Here is a 17,748-nt window from a genome sequence, read left to right as displayed (position 1 = left end):
AAAATTTTCTTATTTTATAATATTATATTTCAAAGTTTAATTAAATTACGATTGCAGCAGTTTCTCAAATATGTGCTCTTAATAATTTTTTATAATATGCATAAGAAAATTTCAATAAATAATACATAATTATTTGAAAATAACCGCTTCGTAACACCGACTCACTCAACGGCAGAAAGTAAATTTTTGATGAATTAATGCTATATTGTACAGGGAAATTTGAGAAAACTGGAAAACGTGATTAGATGGAGACTGCAGAAATCTGCGTTTGTTTTCTAGTTTCTCAACTCTTATTTTCCCAAGAATGGTGGTGCATGGCTTTACCATTTCAGATTTATTTCATGTAAATTACTTTGCAATCATTTTAACTTATGGCTGTATTTTAAAAGGAATGTCTTTACATTTGTTGTCTGCTGCTGTTTTATTATTCAAGTCTGAAGCAAGGTTTATGTTAATCATAAAAATATGTTCAGCAAAGAGATAGAAATCGGGAGCCATGTGTAAACAAAACTAGATCTGAATGTCAAGGTACAGTTGAACCACCTTGTTTTATAAACGTCTTGGGTCATTAAAAAATCAGTTCACGAACATATTTGCCAAGCGAAAAATGTCTTGGATAACGAGAATACGGATAAGTAAGCCGGCAAGAGATGATAATTTACAGTTATCCCTCTCCCTGATTCGCCCGAATTACCTCAGGATGTGAAAATCGCCATGCAGTGATTCGGAGTGTATTTAGCGTCCTCGAATATATGATTAACATATGATTAGTAAATGTCTCTAGTTTCACTGCAAAGCATATTTTATTTCCTTCTATCAAAGCGACCCTCCTGCAGCCAGCGCTATAAAAGAACTAACCACAGGAAGTTTGCCCTTCAAGGAGTTCTATTGAAGAACAATACTGCTCCTCTCTTCTTCCGAGAATAGCATCACTTGTGTATAGACCAAAAACCGATTATTTTTGCTTCTTTCATTTATGCCAGCCCAAGTCGTGAATGCGATGCTTTAGATGTTAATTAGGTGTCCACGGCTTTGCACAATAGGTTTTCTACCTCATAGAGAGACGGAATGCAGTGTCGGGCAGGAAGACTAACTATACTTGAACTGGACGACAAAATTTTCAAACCGGTTTTCTTCAGACGTACTTCAGAAATGTCATAAGAAAAGGACATTTCGGGGGCATGCTTAAACCCAAAATTTGCGTAAAACGGGGTAAAGTGCAATGGTTCATAGAACATTATCACCCTAAAAAGGCAGTAGTAAAATAGGGGTAACAAAGCACAGATAGATATAAACATGAACAAGCATAGAGAGAACATAAAAAAACAGACAGAAAACATAATAAAAACATAGATAACATTGTAAAACATAGATAGAAATAAACCATATTGAAAAAATTTTAATGGGAAAAGGACGCAACGATTTTTAGGTAGAGGCAAGCGCTTATAAGAAAAAAAAAAATTAGAAAAACAGCAACCATCTGATATTTTTACGCAATAAGATTTACATGTTCTGAATAAAACCTCTTCACTATTTTGTACTTATGCCTTCAAATTTCTTTGTAGAGATATGATAAAATTTAGTTCAATTTTTTTGTATATTTATCATTTTGTTAAATACTATATGTACATAATATTACGTATGTGTTTGATTTAATGAATTTCATCTGTTTTGTACTATGAATCTGCATACAAAGTACTCTCTTCTAAGAAATCGTTTGGGATCAGGGAACGGACTAATGCGTATTGCATTAAATCGTATGGGAAAATTATTTCGGTTTACGAATATTTTGGGGGAAGAAGAACTAGTTTCAGTTTAATCAAGTTCGTTAGCCAAGATTTCTTTGCATCATGATTAGATTTTACCACAAAAAGGTAGATTCCCAGCATCACAGAATGACACAACAATAATGCCGTAGATCGAATTCTGCATGCGCTACTTGCTGTAAGGTAGCATTCACGCTATAAAAAATCTATAACGACTGGCAAAAGCATAAATAACACGCATAATATAAGCAACTAGATCTCGTAATATTACCAAATATGGTATTAGATATTTGATTCAGAAATTAATACTTTTCGTTACCGCCCAACTGTTATAGTGGTTAGCGTCGCGCACTGCCATGCCGAAGGGTCCGAGTTCGAATCCCGGAGAAGGCATGGATATTTGTAAATGTACAGTGTTCATGCGGCATGGAGCACTCTAAATATGCGACGAGCCGAAAGTCCTATCGAGAAGTTGTAGGTAACGGGAGAAGTGTGGAAGAACCTCAGACTCTCCCCCCCAGGAGTGTTCTCCATCGAAATTGGTGGGCAGAACTGAGCTAAATCGCACTGTAACCTGTAAGATATTCAAGCCTGTTGCCAACGACAAGCACGAGAAATTTCGTGGGCTTAGGCTGAATATAGGTCAGACAAGTGCGCATTAGGAACAACAACAACAATACAATTTTCGTCTCTAAGTGCAATAATGTGTAAGGCATACAAATTTGAAAATCTGCAATAGCCTATTTTTATTATGTTAAAATTCTGAACTAGTTCATGTTTATTGAAAAGCAACAGAGCATATTACCGCTGCAAACGACCACCAAAAAAAGAGAAAATTTAAAATTTTCCTGAAAATTAGGTTGAATCGAAACATGTTTACGTAAACCTTGAACAATTTAACGAATGTATGTGCTCCTTAATATTTAGAACAAGCTTAGATTATGACATTAGTTGATAGTTAAGCTATACCTGCTTTGTTTTCTCTTCTGCAAATGCAGGCCAATGAGGTAATACCTATGCAATCATGCATGTTGCAGACCATGCCTCATATATAGACTGATGCAAGCCTCTTCGGCAATGCATCTTAAAAAAATGCTTTAAAGTAGTGTGTCCCATTTCTTCCTGCAGTGCTGTAATAGAGACAAAGTGTGCACCTATAAACAATGCCAGATTGTATCAGTTAGTAATGAAACAGATTCTTGGAGGCTGAGGACTTTTGAACACCTCTTTAGCATAACTTAATCCAAAAACCTATCCTTTCCAAACACAGATAGTGGACGTTGGGGAGATCGGTTATTTGATAAACAATAATTGTTGACTTCCCAAGGACGGATGTATATACGGAACACAATACTATCTTTTAAGAGAATGGCTTGCTTTGCAACTGAATTCATAATAACTACTGAGTAACTGAAAGAAAATGAAAATGATTTCACTATATTGCCTCGACTCCCAGATTATTCTCAGATTACTCCCAGATCTCCCAGATTACTCCCAGATCATCTCAATAAATATAATCAGATACATTTTTTTTTTTTTTTTTTTTTTTTTTTTTTTTTTTTTTTTGCATGCGATAGATCTCAAAGCTGAGTGCTTTGTATCCACGAGATATGCTGATCCTTCCATAAAAAATTTTTGACATGAAAAACGGAGTGCTGTGAATATATGGATACAAGTACCAGAGCACATTTGAATATTTACGTAAATTTACTTTGTTCTTAAAGCAGGGTGTATATATAAAAATAGGACAATCCTCAAGGCGTTTTATGAAGAAGATGTTCAGGGTATACATAACTCATTGTTACCTGTAACGTATAAAATTTTTCACGTCTTATTGATAAATTATATGTACCGTGATATATTTTCAAATATATTAAATACGACTTATAGGAATTCCTACGAAGGACTTTCCAAAAACGAAACGATTATAGAAAGAATTGTATTTACTGATGTGTTTACTTCACATAAGTTTCCTTTATCTGAAATTTTGAAAATCCCATTTTTTTCAAAAACATTCACTACTATTATACAAAAATACAAATTGAAAGTAATTTGAACTGAATAGCAACAAATTCATTCAAAGTAATCATGTACCTTGTAATCAGTAAAATACCTTAATCTCTCATTCAAATGTTAATAAATTCGAATTAAAACACCCATCTGAACGTATTGTCATAATCATGATTTGAAAAATAACTTAATTAAAGTAATATGAAATGAATATACCTTCGAAAAGAAAGGAATCATCATCTAATTAGCTAATGTGCTAGGCGAAAACTGTTTAAAAATTTCTTGCCATGTGTACCACCATGAACATATTTGCATGTATGAGTATATACTCTGAACAAAAGTAGCTTTGCTCAAGGTATTATCCTAAGTCTTTCGATGATATTAATTCCGTATATTTTAAGTGCTTTCTTATTCAGTGTTGGATAAATTGTCCTCAAGGCCTTTATTTAATGACTGTAATTTTAGTAATTATATACTTTATTCTCATTAACAATGACTACAAAAATACTGCGCACATACTTGGTTGGTTTATGTACAACAATATACATAAGTTGTTTTGAGGGAGAAAAATTCCATCTCGGCTAAGCCTAGAGGAAAATCTATCTATTACATAATCTTCGTATTTAGCATCAATATTATATTAGCAATCACCGCAAAATGTTCCCCAGACTTATGAAGCAAAGAACGCTTATTCCGTTTTCTAAATAATTAACAGCATTATCATTTAATTAGCTGTTTAAAATTGGATAAATATCCAGACTTCGAAGCTGTCTGAACTCCGCAATCCTTTTTTATGCTCAAATTTCGTACTAGAAAATTCGTGCATTATTTCGGAAGCTACTGCTTTAAGCTAGTAACATAATTGCTTCTGTCGTAATCTAATCGCAAAGTTTGTTGAACACTAGATAATACTGCTCTTTTTTCTTACTTCTGGTATCGACCCAAGAAATGGAGATGATGTAGTTTACAGCCTCCTTTTATTACCAATTCCGTGAGATGGTAAAGAGCTCAGAACGTCCAGGCTCATCTTCGTATAATGGGGCCAGGCGGTTTCTTATGTGCTGAATGCAATTACTGAGATTATTGTTATTATTGCTGCTTCTGTTGTTGGAACAATACTTAGTTTTTATGAGTTCGGTTATCTAGTTTGAGTAAATATTCGAGTAGGATGACTTGGAAAAGAGTGGATAAATTTTATTAGTTTGCAAGAAGTTTTATTTATTTATTTATTTATTTTTTTTTTATCTTCCAAGACCCTCTTTTCTTTAACAAGAAATAAAGACTGTAAAGTAGCTTACTTAAAACTAAATGTTGTCTTCTGATTCTGTCCGTTTTTATTTTTGAAACGTGCTTTTCGTAATTAACAACTGCAAATTCTTTCCTCAATTTTTTATTCGTACATAGAATTAATTAAGTAAATAATGAATATGAAATAACAAAACAAAAAAAATACCTTTTATGAGCTGTCAGAGTGAACTCGCATATGACGAAAGACGTGTGTCTCATAAGACTTTATGTGTAGCTTGATAGAATCAGTATACTCATATAATAATTAAACGTAACAAATATCAAGCTTTAATGATTAATAAAAGTAGATTTTAATATCAACCTATGTTTGTGTATTAAGACTAACAAATGAAATCGCAGTATACATTGCTCATCACAGTTTAGAGATATTGATATAAATGAAACTTAATTGCTATTTACTGAAGTATTATTAAAAAAGAGTGCTACAGAAATGCTAGTTAACATAAATTAGAAGGTTTTCTAGTTGATTAATCTCAAAATGCTGAATTTAAAGTCAATTTTAAGGAAATTTTAAAAAAATTGAAAAATATACTCCATTTGTTTGCAACAAATATATTTTTATAGAGTCATTTTTGACAGAAATGCAAACATCACACACCCATTTGTAGAATTAATCAAAGTGCTATCAAATCTTGGGGAACTGACCAGCATGCTTACACTTATTCGGTACCTTGCAATGCTGCGACATGAGGTATCTGTCACCTGTTAATCGGGATTAAGTCTGTTAGGTAAGCTGATCATTATTCCAATAGAGAAATATCTTCTGTTTCCAAGTATTTTGGCACTGGAGATGCTCGTTGTAGTCTTTCATTAGCAAAATATTAGTTAACATCATTCCCCAAACAGCCTTAGATGGGGTTCCAACTGATCGTTCACATATCTGTAATCGATTGCAGAATCGCCTATATACTGCAGTTTGTGATGGTTACATCTTAAAACAGCCCAAATTAATTAAAATTTATTATTAAATAAAGAGATACTTTTATCGGCATCAGAAGGAAAAAAATTCCTAACTCAGAGTATTAAACTATTTTGTAGTCCTTTTAGATTAACATTTTTGAATTTTTTATGTAAATATAATAGGCTTTTCATTTTATTTATGATTCCGTTTAGGAGTTAAGAATGTCTTATCACATAGTGGAACGTACTTTTTTAAATACTTTTACATTGCACAGTTTGTAAGGAATTTTATGTTATTTACCTAGTTATTTATAATTTCAAAACCTTTACTAAAACTTCTTCTTTCGTATTTCTCATCAGAATGCAAATGAGTAGCCAATATTTAAACTAGAGTTTTGTATCTTAACAGAGAAGGTGTTTATGGCATCGCGTGCGCACTGCAATTGTTAGTTTTCTGCCAGCTCTGATAGTTGTAACTATTCCTCCTTGTGTTCCTTCTCTGCCGACACTTAAATTCTGACGCTTCGGTAGAGTAGTGAGCCGGCTTCTAATACAGTAATTAATTGTGTAGTCTTTGACTATTGTTCGAAGTTTAACCTAAATTTGATTGTTCTATTTAACTGCCTCACCACACGTTGTGGCATATATTGTAGCACACGAGAGCTCATTTGTGCTCTAAATTCTGTTTAAATAAAAAGATTATTTTTAACCTTCTCAAGACTGCCGCTGTTTTCAGAGATAGCGATAGTTCTCTTTATGTCTGTTAGGGATATTGGACTAATTAACATTACCAAAATCAAATGAAATCCTACATAGTCTTTAAGTAACTTTTATTTGAAACTTCCGCGGCTAGCATACAACATTTACAAGGGCCACAGTCCATCATTTTGGGGTATTAAGAGCTCAAAATATATGTTCTTTACATCCTTGTTAATACCTAAAGGTAATTTTATATGCTGGCAAGGAGGAAATTTTCATTTTAAGTTGAAATACGATAATAATAGCATATATACATACTAAGTGCTTTTAAATTCTAAAATAGTTTGCCCCTAAACTCGTCTCCGAATATCTTATAGTGATAAATAGCATTTCACATTCCTATTAACTGAAGCTGTTGCAAGAGTTTATCATGTAATTCGAGTTCGGTGTCTTCCAGTAACAGGAAACTGAAAAAAAATGAATAAAGTTTTAAATTTAATTCGGCATTGACATGTAAGGAGAGATGGTTAGATTTTAGCAAGGTACCCTATTACATTCATAGAACATTAAAGAATTACGATGCTGCTATAAATATTCTTAATGGGAGATTTCTTTAATTCAAAGGCCTCCGTTAATTAAGTATCGAAGTTGTTTGAATTATTCTATTGTATTAGAGGTTGTTATTTATAGATCTATTTCCAGATAAATGCATTAAGATATTAATAGAGAATTTTGTTATTTGTTATTGTGCGTGTATTTAGTTTTCTAATTATATTAGCACAACATTTCAACAATGTTAATAGCCTTTGCCAAACGAAATGTAGATAAATAATCCTTTACAAATCTGTAAATTAAATTTAAGCCAGAATAAATATATGCAAACAAATCTTTCAGATATTAAATAATCGTAACTATTCAGAAACATATTTTTCGCTTATTATCCTTTCTCCCAAGAAAAACAGGCAGTGTAAAATTTAACGAATGTTTTTAATTGATTATAGATCTAATTTTTACTCTTTTTTAAACAAAAGGAGAAGTCCTAGAACTTGTTATAATTTTCAGTGGAATTCAATTTTGATGATTTGTGATCTTCAAGAAATTTTCCTTAAAACTAAAGCATATTTTGAACCTAGTTAATAAAACTGTGTTCCGAAATATCTTCTAAAATTCAAATATATGCAATTGATTTTTCGGTTATAATATGTAATTAACATTATGCGTTTTTGAATCACAATTATTAACAAAAATGCACTTTTTTGTGAAGCTGATTATTTGAATCGAAGTTAAAATATCTGTACATCATATATGTTGTTTTTTATATGCATATATGTATACTTTAAGACACTGATCTGCTGTATACAATGAATTAATTTTTGTAACAAATTTTTTGAGCGAGCATAGAAATAATTTAAAATGTGAAAGGGATCTTTATGACTTTACACCATCCAGAAAATCATTTTTCATGATCAGAGGAGAGGCATTAGGATAATACATTTTTCTGTGCAGCAGTTTGAGCAAGGTAAATGGTTGATACTGGAACTTTTGTTGAAATCTTCAAACCATTCATACAGGAACTTTGATCCTGGAAATGAAAGTCTTCCAGCTGTTTTGGGAAACTCCTGCTGTACCATGGGAACCGTTGAGACACTGAAACGCCATAAACACTTGAGTGGCCGGCAACTAAAGGACATCGATGGCAAGGCGATAAACCGACATTCTCTATACTTAACTAGGGAGGTGCGAGATAAATCCACACAACACTTTCATGTAGAACGCAGATATGTTTGTACTTTACCTATGCTGCTCGCCCTTACTTCGAAGAACAAGGCCATACAGCGTTCATGGACCTTATAAAAACATCAAGGACCTTATAAAAATAAGATATAATAATAATTTCTCATAAGGTCCATGCCAGCGCTACGAACGGCACTACTAGGGCTACAAAAAAAGTATCTTCTTCATTATGTGTAAGCGATTCGTTCTCTCCCAACAAAAAGGATCAATTTCTTTACTGTCTTCATTGTGTGGTCACGAAAGCGGTGGACGGCACTTCAGACCTTCGTGACGTCATTTTCCTGCTCGGCAACAAATATGAATGAACACAAAATTAAAAAAATAGATATATATATATATTACACAATGGCTACAAGTAAAAATGAGCAATACATGGAAAAATATTGTAGCCAAAAACTGCTCAGTGCTACCAACTATAAGTTTAATCCAACAATACTGTCGGTTAGCGAGTAGTTTAATCCAACAATACTGTTGGTTAAATTCTTTTTTTTTTCCAATGGTGGGCACTTGCCTATAACGGCATTGGCCACTCCTAGGGCCCGAAGTGGTGGTCATTTTATTGTGGAGGCACCTAACAGGCGGCCACCGTTACCTCCTATGAAGGGACAGACAATTTTACATCCTTGGCTTCTCCGGGATTCGATCTCGGTTTCATCGGTATCGCAGTGAAGCTCCCCTAACCACTATACCGTCTGGGCGGCATTTAGTTCTTCCAAACATAAATATAATCATACATGGTGATTCACACCATTGTGTCATAGCTTATGCAGAGCTTTGGCAGAGAGCACGATTTTTGTTGTTCTCTTTAAAACTGTATTGCACATAATATCATAATCATGAGCAGTTATAAAGTATAGTAATAGTAATATAATAATGCTCTTCTATCAGCCTAAGATTTCGTTTGCGTTCCTATCTATAGGCGAGAGAGAAAGATAAATGAAAACCGCAATCGTAAAAGTACAGCGCACAAAAGTACACTATACTTCAGCATTATTATACCTAATGTTAATCATGAATATATTAAGTGAATTATGATTGTATGAATATATTGTATTAATGAATGTATGTATGGATATATTGAGTGACATTTTGTGAATATGTTCATTGTATGAAAATGCATTTCATAAACATAGTATTGCGAGAGAAGTTTCAAAACAAGGATACGCGACTAAATACGATTTAAATGACTGGTCATTCCTAATCCTAGTATAAGAAATAATAAGTAAGGGGGTTTCGAACTGACGCATTTATGTTGGGACGCTTGTTTTGTAAAAATATGCAACATTTATAAATTTATATAAAACTTTAAAAATTTCACAGTTGAATTATTATTTAATTAAAAACAAAATCAGAGACAAAATAACAACAATAAAAAAGCGAAATCCTTCTTTATGATCACAGTAACTTGAGATTAAATAATTAAGAACAGAAAATATTGCTAAAGGCAGCTTACACGAATTAAATATTCTATTTTAATCAAATTAAAATGATTAAATAATAAAAATCTGATAATTTATTCAAAATCAATTTTGAATGCTGTACGGCGAATTTTTTACACAAAAATTGGTAAGTGGGTTAAGAAACATTTACTAATTAGGAAATCATTTGTATAAAATCTAATCGAACTTTTAGTTTATATATTTTTATTAAAAGAGTCACACCATCAAAAAATTCAAAATAAAATATCTACCTTATATAATTTACTTTCAGTCTTACGACCAGTTGTTCAAGAAATGTTTAATTGCAGAATCTTTCAGAAGCGCCCTGAGCGTTGAAACCGTTACCGTAGTTTTATCATGGAAGCCATACCTAAAAAATGTTTAAAAATATCATTTAAGTCTAACTGGCCACATAACCAACAATAGTAACCGTTTATGTAAAAGAAAATTATATACATGTTATTTTTTTCAGCAACTCTTCCTACGAAAAAATAGACTGCGTTGATTTTGCTTCATTTCAGAATAGGTCAATGCCTATTATTGTATCTAATTAGTATTCTAATAAAGTAAACTACATTTTATAATGCACAAGAATTCTTCAGTATACATTCTGTTTCTTCATTGCAATAAAATTATATACGTGTTATTTTCATATATAAATGATATCTTAATGAAATTATTTGAATAACCATAATGCTTACTTAGCCATAACATACAGTCATTATGCCACACAAATACAGTTCAGTTATTTATGCTACAGTATAAATAATGCAGAAATTAAATATTATTTATCTAGGAAAATTGTAAAGTATATATACAAATACATATTTACCGAGAAAGATAAATATTGACATAGTTTTCATAGCTTCGTATATATTAAATACAGGTAATTTGAAAGGTAAAGTGTTTTGTTGGTTTTAATGCATCTCTAAAATAGTTGTAACCACTATATTTAAAACATCTTTGAAACAGTTGTTTTCGCCTAGAGGATCGCTTAGTAAATCCATGTGTATAATTTTCTCTGCGCTTTAAAAAATAGAAAAACGTAGTTTAGATTTTAATGAAGTATTTAAAAAAGGAACAACATCTGAATACAGCTTTCTGAGTATTTTGTCAAACATTTTTTTGCAGAAACTCTTCCCATGAAAAAATAGGCTCTGTTGCTTTTGCTTCATACCATTTCAGATTAGATTAAATGCCTATTATTATATCTAATTATTATTCTAATATAGTAAACTACATTTTATATTACACAAGACTTTTTCCGTATACGTTCTCTTTCTTCTTTGCAGTGTAAAATAATTTACGACAGTCTTTAAATTTACCGTTTCCGATAAAATGCTCCAGCCGTATCAGGCCAAATCGTTGGTACTAACATTAAATACTTTACAGTCACTCAAAACTACAGAAGTTACATCAATAACAGTGCAGTACATTTTGTTCATACTTTATTTAAATTGATTAAAAATGAGATCTAAATATAACTTCCTTGTTTTTGCAGAATATCCCCCACGACCATCAGAAGTGAGTGATGTAAATGGTTCCTTTTATCGCCACTTGACCATCACAGTCCCAGTGGTTAGCTCAACGATAGTTCTCGTTGCTGTGCTGTGCGTGGTCTGCATCATCACTAGAAGAAGGACATCCGGACGCAATCCCAGGACACAAGATGGTACGAACTGGTCATTAACTTTCGACAGGATATCTCGTTGCACTGAAGACTCTAAATAAAGATAACGCATTCCTATTCTGGCAAACATTATTCAAAAGATATGGGTAAATAAAAATAAAGGCGAAAAGATGTGCTGAAAAGACCTTGGTTAAGTAAATAGCTTCTAAAAATCTATTGCAACTACACATGTCTCTACCATAAAAATAAAATTTAATTTTCTTTTAAAAATGAAGCATAGCATTTGCATGAAAGCATAATTAGTTTAAAACTGTTATGTAATAATTACGATTATGGTAAATACTTCAAGAAATGTAATTGTGCACTTCATTACTAAATAAAGATTTTCATAGGAAGCATAAATTTTATACTTAGTCATTTATTCCTTTTGCAGTAAGTAACCCATAATTATTTTATTTATCTCAAAAATCTGGTAAATATTGATACTAGATTGCATGGCATGGTCTGTACTGATACTAGCACCCATCACACTTTATTTTCGACTTCTTTGCCTTATTTTGTACTGTTTATATTTTATTTATTAGCTAAAATACACGATAAAAATGGTCTAAACTAAATTTCAAAATTTAGCATCTACTGTTTTGATAAACTCCAGTTTTAAAATGAACTAAACATAGAATTATAATGCGTCCTAATATACATATTTTATAATTAATATGAAATTTTAGTAAAATTAAAGAACTTTTCATTAAATAACGTAACAATATGACTCTTAGCTTGCGCATAGATTAAATTAATTAAGGCATATGACACTACAGTTCTTCGCGTGTGTAGGGAGAGATACTTTCTCAGAGAGCTTTCTGGTAAATAAAACTGGTTCATACACAAAATGAAGTACACTATTATTGTGAGTTAATTATTTTGAATAATGCAAAACCACAGCAGCTATCTGCCTAAACGGATCGATGGCTTCGTGGTAGACGTTCTGAGGAAAACTGACTTGTATTCATGTTACACATGTTTATACATGGGGAAAACAACGAAATTTACCGTGTATCCAAACCTTGGAAACGAAATGAGGTCGAATTACTAGTATTCAGCAGTCTTTGCTACTCTGCTACTGGCAGGTATATGACGCATTAAATTTTACTTAATTCGCCATACACATATCACGACGGTTTCTACAGTTTTCTTTCGAACACAGAATGGAATCTGCTAATGATTACCAGTCATGACGATGAATAAAAGGAATTTTAAAAAAATTAAAATCTGAATGTCTTCGGGTTTCAACCTTCCAGAAAGGAATTTATCACGGTTTTTTACTCTCCCGCTAAATTCGCAATCTACCAATCTCCTTCCTCCTCTCTTTTTTTTTTTTTTTTTTTTCGGGTGGGACGCCACATACAGTTCCTTTACGCCACATACAGTTCAAAACAAAATCACAGAATTCTCAATGCAGTGATAAGTGTTGGATAACATTTTTCTGATTTTTTCACTGTTCTCTCAGTTTATCATATTAATGTTCACTTTTAAAAGTACTAAGATTTTTTATTTATTGAATATCACGTTCTTCGCCCTTACGCCACATAAAATTCAATACAACACCAAAATCACAAAATATTTAAAAATCACAAACCTTTAAAATTTTTGATAGACGGTTTCGCACACTGGAGATAAAAATGTTTTATTCTGTGTATTTATTCTTCAACCTTTGCTAGCTTTCATAGTTGAGTTTACTAATAAAAAAATCATTTAAATTTTACAAAATATGAAATAAATAAAAAAATGTACAAAACCGTTCTTCGAGAACACTGAATATTTTTAATTAGATGATGAATTAGATCTATTTCTAATATTTAAATAAATCCGATTCAAAAGTAAAAACGGATATTCTTAAGCAATAGATTAATTGCATCTTTGCTTTCAAGTAACTTAGCTTGTTAATCCACAACACACTCAGTTTGAAGGTTAAATATTTTATATCTTGCGGAATGGCAACAGATTCAAATCAAGAGTGAAACGACACATTAATAATGATTCGACGCAAAATCCCATTTAGACACTAATAGTGCCTTTTAGGATAAAGCAAAACAGTCAGTTATTCAGTGCACAAAGGAAATAAAACAGAAAGCGCGACAGCTGGACGTTAACAAAATAGTAAGTTCGATACGCTTTAGCTAAACGAAAATGAGAAAATACATAATCTAAATATTTTAGCAGATTCTCCAAACATATTGAAATGCTCAAAATTTTCAGTTCAAAAATAATATAAGAAAAGATAAAAACGGGACCTTTGCTTTGCTTTTTCATATTCAACTTTCGGCGTCACAGACAATTACGTCCAGTATGTCGTCTCTCAGAAAAATGGTACATTACTATTCCTAATCAATATATGAAAAAATTGTTTTTGACTGCGGACGTCTTTAAAAATATGAAATAAAAAAATTTGATTTTCTTAACCGAGAATAATTTAGTTAGCTTTTAGTTTCTTAGCTTTTGAAGAAGGTTGGCTGCCTAAACAAGTTATGTGCTCAATAGCACCTGCAAAGAATCATGCTAATGTCTTGAAAGAGATATAGAAATGATTCGGCATAACAATAGTCTTATTAAAATTATTTTTTACATTTCTTCTTCCGAATTCTCTTTTAATAGTATTTTCTAGAATAGCTAGCTTTAAATGTTCGGTAAATATTTTATGGTGGTACTTTGCGAATAGTAAGTTTACACAGAAAAATTCTTTTTTGAAGAAAAATATTTTCCATTAGCCTTATAAAAATGAAAGTGATTTCTTAATAGAAATTAATGCTGTAAAGAAAATGAATTTTTCTAGTTATTAGTTTATATATAAAAACCTTCTGTTAGAAATTAATGCTGTAAAGAAAATGAATTTTTCTAGTTATTAGTTTATATATAAAAAATCTTCTGTAACTCGGAGTAAAAGAAAAAAATAATTTAATTCAGTTTTGCTTTGCTAATTTTGTTTAACAGGACTCATACACCTTAAAACCCATAAGATCTTCGAATACGTGACTGTTGCAAGAATAGGATTAACTTATTTATTTTAAAACCAATTATTTTCAACTTTTTACAGCTGACTGGATAATATAGCTGTGTTCTGAAATAGTAATCAGAAAGTTTGTGTTGCCACAAATATTTTTATAATTTAATCCGCTTTGTGACAAAAGTTTTCGTCATGTTTCCACCTTTCGCTCACAGTTTAAAACACTCTGTTGCATAATTTAATTCCATATTTAATATATAGCATTTGCAACATTTAAAACATTTGGAAACTAAGAATTTCAAGTTAAATTTTTATTTTATTTGGAGTTGAGATTATTATGCATTTTATTAAAAAAATCTGTAATGTTTTCGTGAATAATTTTTTTTAATATTAAAATATTCATCAGATTTTTGTTAGAAGATAGTTAGAAGTAGTTAGAAGTAGTGCCCGTATAAAGAATTCTATCAAATTTCAAGTATGTACCATTAGCTATTTTTAAAATATCATGCACGCAAAGTGGAAACATAACGAAACATTTTGTTCCAAAGTGGATTAAATTACAAAAATATTTGTGGCAATACAAACTTTCCGGTTACCAGTTCCCAAAGCAGCTATATTATGTAGTCAGCTGTGAAAAGTTGGAAATAATTGCTTTTAAAATAAATAAAATATCTCAGTTCTTGCAACAGTCACATAATCGAAGATCATGAGGGGTTTAAGGTGTATGAGCCCCCTTAAAAATTATAGAAACAAATTAGTGTTTAGATGAATTCATTTTTTAGAGATAGGGTAAAATGCAACTCCTTTGATGATGTCCTCTTTACATTACGTTTATGAAGTAGTGAATAAACATTTAAGTTCTTAATTATGAAAGAAAGATTTGGCAAAACAGAAACGGGCATGTGCTGCTGTGATATTATGGGGGATCTTAGCTACTGCCTATACGACTGTCACATGAGGGCAAGGCTACATCTATCAAAGTCATTAACAGGTAATGAACAAAAACGGCGGCCATTTCTCGCAGGTAATCATCTAAATAGGTAATATAGCATATAAGTAACTGAATGCATAAATGATACTCTGATAATTTCGAACACATTTCAAGACTGAAACGTCTCTAAATATTACTGTAAATACTATAAACACCAGTTCTGTAAAAATTCTAATAAGTTTTTAGTATTACGATTCCCAGTTCTGTTCAAAATTCATATGCAAAACGCAGCTTCAAATTTTGTCTTCCGGATTTACAACTGTTAAAACATCAATGTAAATATATGTTTTCAAGAATTGTAAAACGTTAGTGTCTAGTTCCAAGTAAGTACTAGAAACTGTATATGCAAACTGTTATTGTTATAATACACAGAAATAAATGCCCCATCGTCCTGCCTATGAACTTGCCTTTGGGTTGTGGTTGGCTAAGATATCTAACTTCTCGCTGGATAGACACAATAGCTCGAAGGAAAATATAATGTGAGTCGTCCAGTCAGAGGTGAAAAAAAATTATGAAGGAAAATATTACATACAGACTTGCATAAATTTCTATTTTCTAACTGCAGGGTTAGCATTTCCCAGCGGTAATATAAATATTATTATTAAGTGTCATGTCCCTATATGCAGTATTGCTAACTTTCATAACGCATTTTCAATATAACTGTTTACTGTTTTTCAAAAGTAATGTTTCTAGGTTTATGATCATAAATCTCAAAAATGCTGCTTTAAATGTTTAATTTTTGTCGATTTCGTCTATATCAGGACATCATTACATTCATGCTTGAGTAATAAAACAAAATACAGCAGTTCGCATCTATACCAATTAACAACGTTTTTCACTAGCATTTATATTTACAATGTTACCAGTTATTTTTTCGTAAGTGATTGCCTTGTATGGATAAATAATTGATTACTTTTATACTGCTTAAAATTTAGTTTTATTAAAAATGTGTAAGAATAATATATCTCTTTCTTCCTCAGGCACAGATTCAAGAGAGCCTGTGAAACCAGATAACATGCCTTTATCAGTGACGTATGACAACAGTCAAGAGCCAACGTACTATCCGTCCCCTTATGCCACTAGTAGTGCTCCTGGATATAGCAGGGAGCAATGTGTACAGTCCAGCCACCAACAAAACATGGGGACATTCGGCAGCGCTCGAAGCGGATACGCGTATGACATACCTTATCCACAAAGAAGAGTATGATATTTTTCTTTATATCTTATATTTATAAATCAAATCGATCCATCTAGTAGTTGGTTGCTTCATATTGTTCCCATACGATAGATGGCGCTCGATGTTCAGTCTCATCCGGTAAAGCGGATAATTAGAGGCGTTCAGGACGAAACAACCTAGCTCATTTTCAAACTTAAAAATAAGTGAGAAGTCTGACTTGCATTACTGAAGCCTGGCTAGCTCAGTCGGTAGAGCACGAGACTCTTAATCTCGGGGTCATAGGTTCGAGACCCACGTTGGGCGCCATAGTTTTCCTAGTAATACTTCGCTAAGTAACTTTAAAATGTTTATTTTAGAAGCATGACATAAAACAATTACAACGAACGTGGATTCCAGATGAGGATGGATTACACATCTTTAGGCCGTAGCGATTCCAGAATCACTACGAAGTTAGGTGCGTTTTCGTTTACCACCAACAGCCGCAAAGTATATGTTTAAATTTAGGAGAAGGTGAGTAAACCAGTTACCAAAACCTTTTACCAGTCCAACCTCAGGAAAAGAAAGTTAAGCCGTTTTTCTGACTCTTACAATATGCTTTGTGAATTCATCATCAAAATGAATAAATATATTTTTTCATAATGTCGCATTATAATAATAGCATAATATCACGGAAACTGATTTTGAAATCTAAGGACAATAGAAAATGTTCTTCAATAAGTATATTCGATATGTGCAATAGAAAATATTTTAGTTTTACATGTCGCTTTATTAATGCTTTACAAGGTCAAGACGGAAGTTTTATTCAAACGACTTAGTATGTGATAATAAGGCACTTTTTCTGGAAGTCTTCACTTTCGAGTGCTGTACTGTATTTTATCACGGTATAAATTACTGTTTCCTTAAAATAATTTTAAAAATCTTAAAATCTTTTATAATAGCCACTTTCTTCGAGATTGACTCGTTGACTTGAAAATTGTCGTCAAGCGTCAGGAACGGCATACCCTCGTCGCAGTAAATGCGGTCTGGATTGTTG

At 31.9% G+C, this 17,748-nt stretch overlaps 1 protein-coding gene and 1 non-coding gene across 3 annotated transcripts in view; both read left to right on the top strand.

The window, feature by feature from the left end:
* The window catches only part of LOC118186257 (cell adhesion molecule Dscam1-like), a 1,080,749-nt gene extending 1,064,004 nt beyond the window's left edge, over positions 1-16,745 (top strand). For both annotated transcript variants that reach the window (XM_085806701.1, XM_085806700.1), the window contains exons 21-22: positions 11,418-11,588; positions 16,519-16,745. In XM_085806701.1, coding sequence (XP_085662827.1) covers positions 11,418-11,588; positions 16,519-16,745 — 398 coding nt within the window. The remainder of the gene's footprint in view (positions 1-11,417; positions 11,589-16,518) is intronic.
* Positions 16,746-16,945: 200 nt separating this feature from the next.
* On the top strand, positions 16,946-17,018 carry TRNAK-CUU (transfer RNA lysine (anticodon CUU)). Its single transcript has one exon. It is a non-coding gene; the product is annotated as a tRNA-Lys (tRNA).
* The last annotated feature ends 730 nt before the right edge of the window (positions 17,019-17,748 follow it).

Source organism: Stegodyphus dumicola, chromosome 12 (genome assembly GCF_044657685.1).
Source record: "Stegodyphus dumicola isolate Sdum_Otavi_A_Nest chromosome 12, ASM4465768v1".
Taxonomy (NCBI): Eukaryota; Metazoa; Arthropoda; class Arachnida; order Araneae; family Eresidae; genus Stegodyphus; species Stegodyphus dumicola.
Note: the sequence above shows the minus strand (reverse complement) of the source record. Positions and strands in the feature narration are given on the sequence as shown.